General features: G+C 36.0%; 1 protein-coding gene across 1 annotated transcript in view; it reads right to left on the bottom strand.

The window, feature by feature from the left end:
* Positions 1-1,383: 1,383 nt before the first annotated feature.
* The window catches only part of CCAR1 (cell division cycle and apoptosis regulator 1), a 28,750-nt gene continuing 16,647 nt past the window's right edge, over positions 1,384-13,486 (bottom strand). Inside the window, exons 14-25 of the mRNA XM_080401385.1 lie at positions 12,734-12,944; positions 11,842-11,925; positions 10,982-11,167; positions 9,161-9,352; positions 8,680-8,913; positions 8,272-8,383; positions 6,513-6,595; positions 5,386-5,532; positions 4,854-4,974; positions 4,144-4,329; positions 3,529-3,734; positions 1,384-2,192 (exon numbers count right to left, since the gene is read on the bottom strand). Coding sequence (XP_080257511.1) covers positions 2,133-2,192; positions 3,529-3,734; positions 4,144-4,329; positions 4,854-4,974; positions 5,386-5,532; positions 6,513-6,595; positions 8,272-8,383; positions 8,680-8,913; positions 9,161-9,352; positions 10,982-11,167; positions 11,842-11,925; positions 12,734-12,944 — 1,822 coding nt within the window. The 3' untranslated portion in view covers positions 1,384-2,132. The remainder of the gene's footprint in view (positions 2,193-3,528; positions 3,735-4,143; positions 4,330-4,853; positions 4,975-5,385; positions 5,533-6,512; positions 6,596-8,271; positions 8,384-8,679; positions 8,914-9,160; positions 9,353-10,981; positions 11,168-11,841; positions 11,926-12,733; positions 12,945-13,486) is intronic.

Here is a 13,486-nt window from a genome sequence, read left to right as displayed (position 1 = left end):
TTCAGGAGACTGGTCAAGCTCTGTAGGTTGTCAAACTTTTCCTTTGTTTTTTTCCTTTATTCTTTACCCTTTTGAGTTCCTTTCCAACATAAATGCAGACTGTACATAGTATTGAAACACTATTACATCAAAGCAATATAAAGATTACAGTCATTCTAACAAATACTTTTTTTCTTAAGTACTGTAAAAATCTGTTATCACTCTAGCAACTATCTCACAGGGCCACTTACTGAAACACAAGATGAGGCCTGCTTGTGGCAACAACTGCTTTCAGCTCAGCAGTTTAATGTAAAAACACCCCAGCAAAATATTTCAACAGATGTTTCAGTGTGCCTAAAAAGTGTTGAATTCTAGAATTATTTTCTTGTAGGTTCACATGTACTGCTGAAATCCATTAACAAAGTAATTCAAATGCAATCCTTTCAAGTCCATTTAAATAAACAGTGCTCAACGTCAAAAATGAAACATGCCGTCAACAATTTGTACAAAGGTAAAGGTGAAAAATATAATTTGATTACAAAAGAATCTGTTAACACCATCTGTACACCACAGGTAATGCTTTTTATAAGACAAATTTATCACCATCCTCAATCATTCTGAGATGTTATCTCTTAATTCATAAAGCATGCATTTTCTGTGTACTTATATGCAATAATTAGTGTTTTTATAGTACTTCCTATTTTAGTGTGAGCAGTTACGATATTATACAGTGACTCAACTAAGATGAATGAGGGGGAAGCTTATGCATGTTATTTTAATGAAAAAGTATTTCACTGGTCTAGCTTCAAAAGAGCCAAGAAAGCTAAGTGATAAAAGCACCAGCTTAGACTCTTTTGAACATAAATTCAGGCATTTTAATGTGTATCTCAGTAAACTTACATGAGTTTCCATGTAGGTTATTTATACACGTTATGGCACTTGGACTCCCCCTAACAGGTATTTAGTTACCTAGGACATCTAGGCTAAAAAAGAAGATCTGCTAAAATGAACCATTTCTGTAAGATAATGTTTCTGTCCCAACCTTCAAAACCCTTAATTTTCCTGGAAGTTGCACCAGAAGACTGTTCATATTTCACATTATTTGAATAAGTTGCCTCTGACAATGATGCCATGTTAACTTTTAAGTCTAGATCTCTAGTGATTTGCGAACACAAATGAAAGCAATCTTGCCCACTTCCAACAAACCAAGTTGTGTCCTGCTCCATAGCAGTTATAACATGGAGTACCGATACTTGTGTATTCATTCTTTTGTTGGACTAAAGCCTTTGAAGTTATTACACATATTAAGAAAGAGGTCCAAATTTAATTAAAGGCTGCTTACAACGGTAGCGTTTTCTCCATGTAAGGCATTATTCTGACATCTACTGGCCTGGTATCCAACCATACATTTTCATACACTGCATTTATTATTAGAAAGGAGCATATATATTAATCCAGAGATAACAATTAAAGGAACACAAATGACATACATTTAAAACAGGCCCATGTATTTTCATATAAATTCCACAATACTACCAGTATTTTGGTAGGTTTCTATTGCTTTCTTAACTCATCTGAACTACTGTATATTATGAGGCTTTAATACAAGCAGCTTGGGGAAGAAAGTTGGAAGGGAAAAGAAAGTTGTGACAAGTAAAAAAAAAAAAATCCAAGAAGCTTTTTTTTAAAAAAAGTCTTTACTTGCAAAATTAAGCAGCATGCTATTTTGTGATTTATATTTGAATTTAAAAAGACTAATTAGACCGAAATAAAAATAAAAACCTAAAAATGGCAATTCTATAAATAATGAAAATTTTGATTTCACTAGACTTTAATGAAAAACATTTGGTAATTAAATACTTGCTACTGTTCATTACATTGATGAACTTTATTAGGGTTAAAACTATAACAAAGTTCATCCTAAAACATTTTGCAATGCAAAATTATTTTCATTCGAGGAGTGTCTCATTGAATGCTAAGAATTACAAGCAATCTTCAAGGAGCAGACACTCACATTCATAAAACTTTATACATCTTTTGGAACTAAGATATTTATACTACTAAAATCAAACATGCATCACTTCCCATACATTCTGGTATCATGATTTATATTACATTATGTAACACCATTCTTCTAAACAGCAGCAGTTTTATCATACGTTTGCTCCATTTTCTTTGGATTTCTGATCTTTATCTTCGCTTTTCACAATATCCTTTAAAAGAAAAAAGGGAGAGGATAAATGAATTCTAGAAGTAGTATTTCTCATGTGAACTGTAAAGTAGCATGAGACAGATACTGTTCAGTGTCAACTTTAAATACTATGTGAACTGGTATCTTACTTTTATAACCAATTAGTATTTCCAGTATCTTCCTGAAAAACTGAGGTGGCAGAAGATAAATATGACCTAAGCTGTTTTGAAGGGAAGCACAAAAGAAACCTCACTTTCCATTCTAAAGGTCTGGGGGTTGTTGGGCTTTTTTTTTTTTTTTTTTCCTTTTACCATGCCTCCACTCCACCCATTGGTTGGTTGTTGTTTGTTTTTTTTAAAGAGCAAGTGAAAACAGGTTTTGCACAATCCATTATATCAGGCTAATAATTTACTGCATCAGTTCTAACATACAATACTTACATTGGTCAAAACCACCTCAAAACACTAGGCTTAGAAGACATTTCCATCTCAAACATACTAGACAGAATGAGCAAGGATATTTAACTGAGCTAAGAGCATGGCAAAATAGGGTTAGGCAGTGCCTTCAGCAGCCAGTTCTGCTGGAGTAGCAGGTCTACGCGTAGTGAAGCACAGGACTGCATAACACTGATTAGATGGCTGCAAGGTACTACCAGTTTAATAAGCTACTGTGACTTATATGATGTGTCACTTGTATCCTACGGGGAGAGGGAGGGAATATTCTAACATTTGTTCCAGGATTTTTTCTGTGTGTAGTTTTGTTTTGTTTTTAGACCTTCTGTAGATGATTATTGTCTTTTCAAAATAAATACAGACAGAAAGAAGCAAGGGTCCTTCACAGTACCATTCTGGCACCCAGCAGCCCTCATAAACGACTCTTCAGCCTTACCTAGTGAGCCCCCACAGCATTCCTAAGGAATATGCAAATATAGTTTTGTACAGGGCTAGAAATACTCTGGAGCATTATGCAGTTTGCTTAAAACTTGTTTTACTGAAATACCCCCATATAATTTTAAATACTTAAGTTCTGCCTTGAAAAATTACTCCTAACTGATCAAATGGAAAAGCAGATTTGGACTGTTGGGGATAGACAGCAAAACATTAAGATTGTTTGAGACTTAAATATTTTTAAAAATACATAAATGTTAATGTAAGTCAAGAACATGTGCTTTAAGCTTAGAAAATATACATTTGTTATCTTTAAATAATCAGTATTGCATTGAGCATCATTATATGTTAAGATACTACTACCCTGAATTAACATAAAGATTCCTTTTTATTCTTAAGTTTTTGTTCTGATAATCTAGTCTACATGAAGCTTGCAAACAATAATAACAAATGGAATTAAATAATTCTAACCTGTTTAAGAACACTCTGTATTTCATCCATAACAGTAGCTAAATTTTTGATTGTCTTATTCAGCTGACCCTCAAATTGCAAATTTTTATCATCTGAGATCTTCAAATTTTCTTGCAGTTGGCCAAGGTCCTTTTTCACTTCTTTGAGCTCCGTAGATAGACTTTTGTTAGAATTCTCCAGCTGTAGTATGGTCTTTTCATCGTAATCTTTAAAAAAAAAAACAAACCACAACACAAACCAAAAAAGTCTGTCACTTCCAATGCCACGTACTTTGCATCTTAATATTACGTTTACATGCCAACACCATAACTAGTGATTTTTAAACATTAAAAACCTGCACTGTATTACCATTTGATAATACTCAATTCTGACTACATTTTGAACTCTCACATTGAACTTGAATAAAAAACGAAAAGCGTTTCAGCATGGCAACAATGGTACTCAGTAACAGTTGGCATGCAAGTTCAAAAGGCTTGGGAAATAGAAAACAGAAGCTTATGGTAAGCAAACGGCTAGGAAATGTAGATCACAAATACTACTCAAATTGGTTTTATCTACTTGAAGTTCTTAGTGTCTTTTATCAACCTAAGTACCACCTTCAAAGTAATGTCTCACCTGTTTTTTCTTCTAGTAACTGAAGCTTTTGTTCTATCTCTGCTCGCACTCTTTCACTCTTCTCCAGCTTCTGTAAAAGGCTCCCAACATCCACCATAGCTCCATTGTACACAATGAGGCCAACATTTTCTTCTATGGCTTTTGATTCTTGCTTTATAGTGGGTGACGGTAACAGTAATCTGTTTCCTGTATTAGATGAAGTAGCATTAGGAAATAATCATTCTGTCATTTTTCAGTTCTTCTAGTGACCAACCTCAAAAACTTCTTTAAAGAATAAATGGCTGAAAGAATGAATATAGATTCAACTTTGCTGGTTTATCCCTCACATTGCTCTCCCTGCTGCAAAAAAGGGGAGTGTCTCCCATTATATTGTTTCTATGCCCGCATTCTGCAGCAATGTTCTTCAAAAACCAGGCTCTGTTCTACCTACAGCAGTGATCCTCCTGACTGCAAAACTGCTGTGAATGAGAAATGTTGGTCCTCCTTCCTGCTCCAAGATAAAAAGATTTCTCTTACAGATATAACAAGATGTGTTGGAAGCCAGAAATACTGTAATTTATGAATGAAAAAGGTTTACTTCTTCAAACTGGCAGGTTCCCAGCAGACATGAATTAGTTTCTGCAAGAAAGCAGGTGTCTCAGAACTCTCATTATCATTCCCACAGAAACAATTATCTGGAAGTTTGTGGCATAAAAAATAAATAATACTACCTAACATATCTTCCTGAAGCTCTTCAGACTCTTCTTGGTTTTCTTCATCTTTAGAAGTATCTGTTAGTCTTCTGTAAAAGCAAGATTCTCTAAGCACTACTTTATTAAGTAGCTTCTTGACCTAAAACACAGCCATGGAAAGAAATACAGTGTTACTTCATACATAGACATTGTAGTACCTAAGCAAGAACGTTTTAACTTGGGAAACAGAGAAATTGCCAGCTTTTTGAACCTTAACATACTGGGGCTTAAAAAGAAAACAAGCTGGGGGTGGGGCGGGGAGAGGAAGATACAGTATTGAGGCAAAAGCTACATATACGTTATGGGCGTATCAAGAGCCATAAACTTCACCTTTTCAATCCAAGACAATTTACAAAATATTAAGCTAGTATTTCATTGTAAATACGAAGTGGCTACATAAAAATCAGGAATAAAGTATGTGAGCAACAGCCTTCAGAAGCTAAACTGTATTCCTCTCACTTAACAGCATTCCTGCAACGTTTTCAAAGAGATTTCTATTACTATACAAAACCTGAGCACGTGACAGGTGTAGTCCAAGAGTGTACAGTATCTCCTCCATGTCCTTCTCCAGAAGATATCCACAATGACTTTGATCAAAATAAACAAAAGCCATCAGAAGATCCCTATTAACAGTTACCATCTGCGTCTTGTCTTTCTCCTACAGAAAATTCATTATGGGATCATTAGATTAAAAATCATCTACTAAAACCACAAACTTCTCAGTTAACAAAAGTTTTCCTCAGTTCATTTTACTGTTACTTTCAGCAATGCAATTAATGTAACTAGCATTTACCTACTGAGCTCAAACATTATACAACCAAGCTATTTCGGACAAGTAATCCTTCAATATTTGGACGGTAATATTTGGTAGACATACTTTCCTTTTGCTCATGCTAATATGTAAACAAAATTCCCCTAACTCAACAAGTAATAGTAAACATCCCTTCTCTCCATCATATTTTACTGAATGGCTGTTTTCAGAGTGAAAACCCCATAAACATGTAATGATTGAGCATCCGGCTCTCACAGCCACAGCAATTCTGCAGACTCTTTTCCCATTATTCCTATTCCTACATCTCCTATTTTTCCTTGAAGAAAACAAAGAGAATCAGAAACTTGTTTTATTCTTGCATTTATAAACAAAGTTTAAACGTAACAAATGAAACTTATGCTGTTCCTTAATCTGAACTGTCGAGGCAAGCTATTGGCCTCATGACACAAAAAGACTTCCATTTTCCTGCAGGGAGATGTAAAAACATGACATGATTCCAAGCTCCACAACTGAAAAGCCAGTTTATCAATCAAGTTAAGCTTCTACTTTTCTTATGTAAGAATACAGCAGTTGAAAATAACAGATAAACCAATCACAACTACTGCTGCTTATGTGCACATACAGCATTAGTCCTCACATCTTTCAGAGAGATCAGTATCTCATATAACAAAGTTTTCCCAACAGCTTTCACCAAATGAACTTGCTCTCACACGTTCCCTAACTTTTATATACACTTAATGTTTCAGTCCGGAAGTGCTGAAGAAATCAAGGAGTGCAAGTGGGTCTTCTAATAAAAATAAATCTAAGCTCTAATTAGAACACCTCTAACAAGATTAAATGTAGTTCTTAAGAAAGGCATTAATTACTTTATCTTTAGACGACCTCTCTTTACAATGCCTATTTCCCTCTCTTCTGTCCTCCCGTTTGTTCATTTCCTCTTCATCCCGGTCTGTAAAACAGGAAGAAAATTCAACATACCCACAGCAAATGATTCTATAACCTCAAAATACATACGTTCATTAAAAAAAAGTTCACACACACACCCCCCCCCCAAGACCTGAAATAAATGTATTTCCCTGAAAAATAATTTACAAAAAAGCATTGAAGGGAGTCCTGTCAAACTATTGATTTTTCTCTGGGTCTTACGTTAACATAAGCCATTTATAATTTTCTTTCCCTGTGTTTCTTTCACACACTCAGGAGAGAGGAGTTGAAACAAATGCTAACTAGGCCAAAGTAAGTGCCGCCAACATCACCATCTATTTAAGCGGTGTGCAGAAAATGACCACAATTCTCCCTAATGAGGCTTGGCAGAGTCTGCAATTCAGCTACAGTTATTCCTATCAGTACTATTTACTCTCTAATATTTTATATTTTAAAACCCGTATCAACTACATAATTAAAAGCAGTGTTTATACTCATGTCTGAGTGAGTTATTACTGAACCTATGATTTAGATTCTCCAAGAAGTTACAGATCACATTGCTTACTAGACGTGAATTACAAACTGTAGGATTTTTCTTTAAAGGTAGATGGTACAGTAAAACTAAATTTACAATCAAGAGAGAAAAAGGAATATGAGAACTGCAGGGACGGGTCATGACACGTAGCTCTGTACCTTATGTGCAAGTCTTTGGTGAGAGAATCACAGGCCAGGTTCACCTTTAAGCTCACCTTACTTGTGAGGAAAAACTTTGGTAACAACTATGTATCACACCACTTGACTAATTTTGCACACACGTTTTGAGAATCAATAGCTTTCTCCTGCACCTCTGTGGCACACTGGATTGTTCTCAGCAGCTCTGACTGGGAACGGCACAAGGAGGGATTGCGGGAAGTAGCAGCACTGGTACAGAACAGACAAGACCAGGGTGGTCTCAGCCAGATCATAAAAGTTGTTTCAAGAACCACAGATTAGCACCTATTTTTAAGGCTGGTGCAACACTCTGCCAAAAATACAACTGAAAATGCTGGGGCTGAAGTACCTAAACAGTTCAAACCCACATCTCTAGCAAAAACTCTCCACAAAGGAAAAAACCAGCAAGTACAAAACAAAAAGCATACAGCATGTCTTACGCCCTTCTGAATCTCTGAGCAGGGAAAGAGCTATTGCTGCTCCCTGGAGACAGGAAAGTTCCCCAGCCCCTTTCCCCATTTCTTCAGGCAAACACAAGTCCACCCAAACACAAATCAACTCCTCATACCCTCATGTAACGAGCACCCCACACCACAATCTGGCCTAATAAAAACAGGATGACATTTCAGAACTGAGCAATAGGAAGGTAGGCACTTAAAAGTGGCTTGGTTTTTCAGAGGTGCTGAATACTCACATCTCCTACTGACTTCAATGGGAGTTGCGAGTGGTCTGCATTCTGAAAAAAATAAAACCACTTCTATATGCATGCCTTACTTTGAGTACCACAGCTAGTTTATATTAACTATGTTCATAAAATGCCTAGCATAAAGGCACTTACATTTTAAGAAGATCTTGTCAGAATTACTAAAATAAAATCAGTCTAATAATGCAATTTTAAATTGTCTAGTTCCAGTGCATTCTCCAGCTTGAAAGAACACATCAGTGACAATAAAAAAAAATTCTGGAAGCCACGTTCATAATTCAAGATACCTTCATCTTCATCTTCAGCATCTTCTGCCTCCATTGGATCATATTCTTCTTGATTATTGTCATCTTCAGTTTCTTCTTCATCTTTAGAATCATCTTTCCTTTTATCTTCCCTCTGTAACAAAATTTCCTAAAAATTTAGCTAGTCAAAACTAAAAAACAGGGAAGTAAAAACCTCACTACCATTCACTGAAAATTTGCATGTTTATATTTAGTCACCTAAAAACTAAATACAAATCATGTGATGCAGCTGAATGCTAGATTGAAACATATTTACATAGATGAATGAGTCAAAACAATTAACTAACACTACAAGACCTGAGTCTTCAAAAGCAATAAAATTAAATTCAAATAGAAACAGTTTAATATTGATCCAGACAGGAAAGTACATCATATGGGCTAGCTGCTGACCTTCTTTTCATCTCTCTCTTCTTTTTTGTCTTTATCATCTCCAGATTTTCTCCTCTTAGGTTTTGGATCATCTGTTTCGTCATCTTTTTCTTCTTTTTTTTCTTTTCTGTCATCTTTTTTGCCTTTTTTGTCTTTTTTGTCCTCCCTCTCTGGGAGAGAGATCAGTGCTTTGTAAATTCTGACACCAAAATCTCTCTGAAGCATTTCATTGAAGAGTTCTGCAAACAATGATACCTGCACATAAAGGAGAATGAAAAGAGAACTGACAAGTTTAGAAACCTGTGCATTTCTTCAAGGTATCATACAGTGACTATACAGCTATTGTAAACAATGTCCCAAAGAATTTTTTTCTAGGTACAAAGAAATGAACTTACTTATTTTGCTATGCTATCATAAACTTCAACAATTAAATTCTGTGTGATGACTGCAGTATTAAAGAAAAACAAAGATTAGCTACCTGTAAATAGCACAGTTAAATTACCTCGAAGGAATGTTCTTTATTATCTTCTAATCTGTAATCCAGAAGAACACTAAGAGACATAATGCTACAATCAAACTTCCCACTCTTTGCTGCCCAGTTAGGATGTACAATGATTGCTGGTTCATCAGGCAAGATATATCGTCTTTCTCGCCGCTGACGTTCCATTTCTTCTTGACGTTTTCTTTCTTCTTCCTAAAAAGAGGCAACAACCCAACATAGAGCATATTCCAAAGCTGAAGTTTCAGCCTATATATTAGTTTTTAGGACTTACTGCTTTGCACTAAGTGAAGGAAAGCCTAAGCTGCTGAATGCAACACAGAAAATAGACAGAAGTCACGGACCAGCATTCTACAACGCACACTGTCTCCACTGCCAACACTCACCTAAGAAAACTGGAAACTTGAGCCACACAAAGCAGGACGTGCAGTGTTGTTTAGACCACAAAGCAATGAGTACCTTCCAACTATCTTACAGTGCTTAACCGCAACATGCTTATTCAATGCTGGAAGGACTCGAGCTAGTTCATTTCAAGAAATTGTACGCGAGCTAGCAAAGTGTCAATGCTCCTGAGGGGTCTTGTGTTTGTTTACGGGTGTTTTTAGAGCTGTACAGTACTGTAAGATGTCTTAATCCTTACACAGAAAGAGTAAAGGCTTTATACATCATCTTCTCGAAGATACCCAACACAGCTTAAGTAATTTACTTGGCTCTTGGTTATAGGAAATGCAATCTCTAGAGATACAACTGATGCAAATCAAACAAAAGATTAAAAAAGGTGAAATACCAAGCAGCTTACTACTGACTACCAAGAGAGAAATACTCAGGTCTTACGGGTGTGGAAAAAGCGTCATGGCAGAACTTGTGCTTTTTAAAAAAGCAAGCACAACCAAAGTTCCCTTCCCTGATCTTAGAAGAAAACAGTGGCAAGAAACCCCAAGATAGCTGAAGCTCTTCCAAGCTGTGGGAGAAGGCAGCAGCTGACAGAACTCGCAAGCACGTGGCCTTTGCTCCCTCAACAAGGTTTACACATATACAAAATTTCAAGTCACCCCATACTTCTTAGCAGGTAATACACAAAAAGGCAGGTTCAAAAGGAACTAACAAACAATACATTCTCCAGACATTTACAGCCCCTTTCTGTGGTTCAGCTTTGGCCTTACTACACAGATCTCATCTACCCTTGTGAAACAGCAAAACAGACTATGTAGTATTAAAACTACCAAATGCAAAACTGAGAAACTTCAATACACAGGAATTTTATCCAAAAGCAAAAATTAAAGCTTCATCACAAGGGGAAAACAAACCTAAGCAAACTATTAACTATGTGAAGAAACTGGGCTGTTTGAAACACTATAACCTTTTACAGCCTGGAACCTGCCCTCTTCCCATTTCCACAATAATTCCTAAGGCTTCTATGTCCCCAAAAGCAAATACAACTAAGCAGCTGCTTTTCATGTAGGTTTAAGTAGTTAAGATCTTGTTAAGTGTGTTCACCTGTTCTCAAGCATAGCTTCTCTCAGGAGTTTGGGATTTATTTTTCCTTATGTTTAAGGCCTGACATTAATTCAAAAACCCTTAGCATAGCTGTGTATTTCAACTGACTTTGCTGATAAAAAGAAATTCAGACTTGCCAAGATTTGGTTCGAATCCAGCAGCTCAGGTTACAACAAGAGTTCTCAGCACAGTCACAGAACTACAAAATTCCAACACAACTAGGCATATTCCTGTACTTTTAATGTATTAATACAAATTTTATATATAGTATTTTACGTATTTATGTATATTTAAGACGACATAAACCAAGTATGTCCAAAACCTAACCTCTTTGTCATCTTCAGATTTCCTGTCTTCCTCCTCTTCCTCTTCTTTCTCAGACTTCTCTAGCTCCTTTTGCTCTTCTTTTTGTTCCTCTACTTTCAGCTGCTTTGTCAGTCGAGCTATCAACTGAGATTTCAGTCCTTTAGAGCTAAGGGTTCGACTTTCTAATTCTTTGCGAAGGTCATTTACCTGGTAAATAAAGGCTCTGTAAGCGATATCAACCAGTGACATTGCAAAACATCTGATTAACAGAAAAGGTGAAGTAAAAATTAAGTAAGAGCACTGAAAGTCAACTGTATTTTTTAAATCTGTACTGAAAACCACTAGTATTTACTGGTACATAAACCATATTAAATTTAAAGTGTTCTCCTCAAAGAACACCTTTTTGAGGAGCTCTTCAGAGGGGCAGGGGAAGGATTTCACTAGAGTAAAATAGTTTATTACTATTATTCATTTAAGGAAATTTTTAATTACGTCTCCTAACATAAATTTTTGTATAAGTACTGCCTTTTAAAACTAACATTAAAGTATTTTAGACCCCACATTTTTTAATGCAAGTAGATATGACCAGATTACCGCAGAACTTTCATTTTCCAGTTAATGTATCATATGCGATACCTTTTCATTGTACAAAGTTCAAAAGTTCTGAGTAGTTTCCATTAGCTGTATTTCACTTTTTAAAATCAGGAGTCACACTTGCATACTGTGATATCACATCTAATACCTACAAAATCAGCAAGGAAGTTAAAACACTACTGAAGCTTTTTGCTCAGTTAAGGGAATATACTGCTATATTTCAGGTGATGCCTTAAAAATAGAAGCGGCGTACAATGAAATAAAATTTTAAGAAAAACGTTAGTTACCTTCATTGTTTTTGGATCCAGTTTAGACCAGTGTGTAGGTGTAGAGATCTCTTTAGCTTCCCCATCATCCTTTTCCTCTTCGTCCTGACAAATGAAATTTAGAAATTATCATTCAGAAAGCTTGAAAGCATTTCAGTTATTTTTTAAATTCTGTTGCTGATCTGTGCAAGGTCACAACTGTTTCAGATAGTCTTCTCCTAAAGTTATTATTTAGACAAGTTCACACACACATTCTACCACTTTATAAATGATCACAGTGCCACTCAGCCAATACAAGCCAGATCTGTGGAACACAAAAGGGTGATAAGCAACACCACAAAGAATATTGGGGTTACACAGACACTGCTGGTCTCCATTAACCACACAGTGTGTGACTTCCCCCCAGATTTTAAATCCCCCAAATTACTCTTTGTTCAGTCAGACCTTCCCTTATTCCAAGATGTTGATCAGCCACATGGCCTGAAATTCAGATGTTTCAGACTAGTGTTTTGTTCAATTTCAAATATCACAATTAGAACTGGCCACAAGAAAGAATTTAGGAATTTTAGAAAATGGCAAAATGTTTAAAGACAGCTATTCATAAACTGCATCTCACTCAACAACTGGTCCCAGATTCCAGCAACTACATCTATGATAAAAAATTTTCTGCGCATCATAAGCACAATTTAATTCCATTTGTGATTATCAGCATACACATTTAAAATTAGTGAACTAGCTGAAATAAAAATAAAAACCAACATTCACTACACTGCTGAAAGCTGGTTTACCAGTCATTGTTACCAGTTATGTTCCTCCTATGTATGTATGTTGTGTAGTATGTGGTGTGCAATTTGTGCCTGTGTTCCTGTGCCTGTGAGAAGCAGAAATAGAAAAAGGGATTAGCGTTCAGTGCCTGTTCTCCATCAGCCTCCTTGCGTTCACCCTGAAGCTTCTCGACCAGCTGCTGCTTGTATCCTCGGGAGAGGGTTTCCCACTCTGAGCGGGTGGGAAGGCAATGCCAAACATCCGGGAAAAATAAAACCACTGTCTCCACATGAGCTGGAACTGTACGCCCCTTGTGGGTCTCCTCAGGGCGATGGTAGCGAATCTCTGCAAAACGGTACCTGTTGCAAGGGAAGAAGCATGTTGGAAAAAAAATTCTACAATACATTTTAAAGAGCCTAGATCACTTGTAGCACATCAAGTAAAGAAACTTTGCTGCAAGACCTTGAAGTTTATCTAAAGAAAAAAATTATGGAAGCCATATTTTCTCTTTTGTCACATTTGTAAAACGGTATCACAATTGATAAGGAGGAAAACCAACAAAATTATTTTCATGTAACTTGTTGCTTAGCACACATAAGTTTAATGTACAAATAAAAGTTGAAGCACTTCAAATTTAGCATACAATAGGCTTTCCTGGTATTAGTAAAACCACAATGAGTGTTAACACAGGACAAAAACTCATCAAGAGAAAATATGGCTATATAACGAACAGCTATTTATTTATAACAAAAGAACAATGAAATGGAAGTTCTCTTGACGATCTTCTCCAGCTATGCACAAAATGAAAAATATTTTCAGCACACATTCATTAAAAATTACAGCATAACATATCAAAATAAATCCAGAATTTTTAATTAGTTCCTAATGCAGTACTCAGCAG

The sequence above is a fragment of the Falco punctatus genome, assembly GCF_963210335.1.
Source record: "Falco punctatus genome assembly, chromosome: 9".
In the NCBI taxonomy this organism is placed as follows: Eukaryota; Metazoa; Chordata; class Aves; order Falconiformes; family Falconidae; genus Falco; species Falco punctatus.
This window is presented reverse-complemented; position numbering and strand designations above follow the sequence as displayed.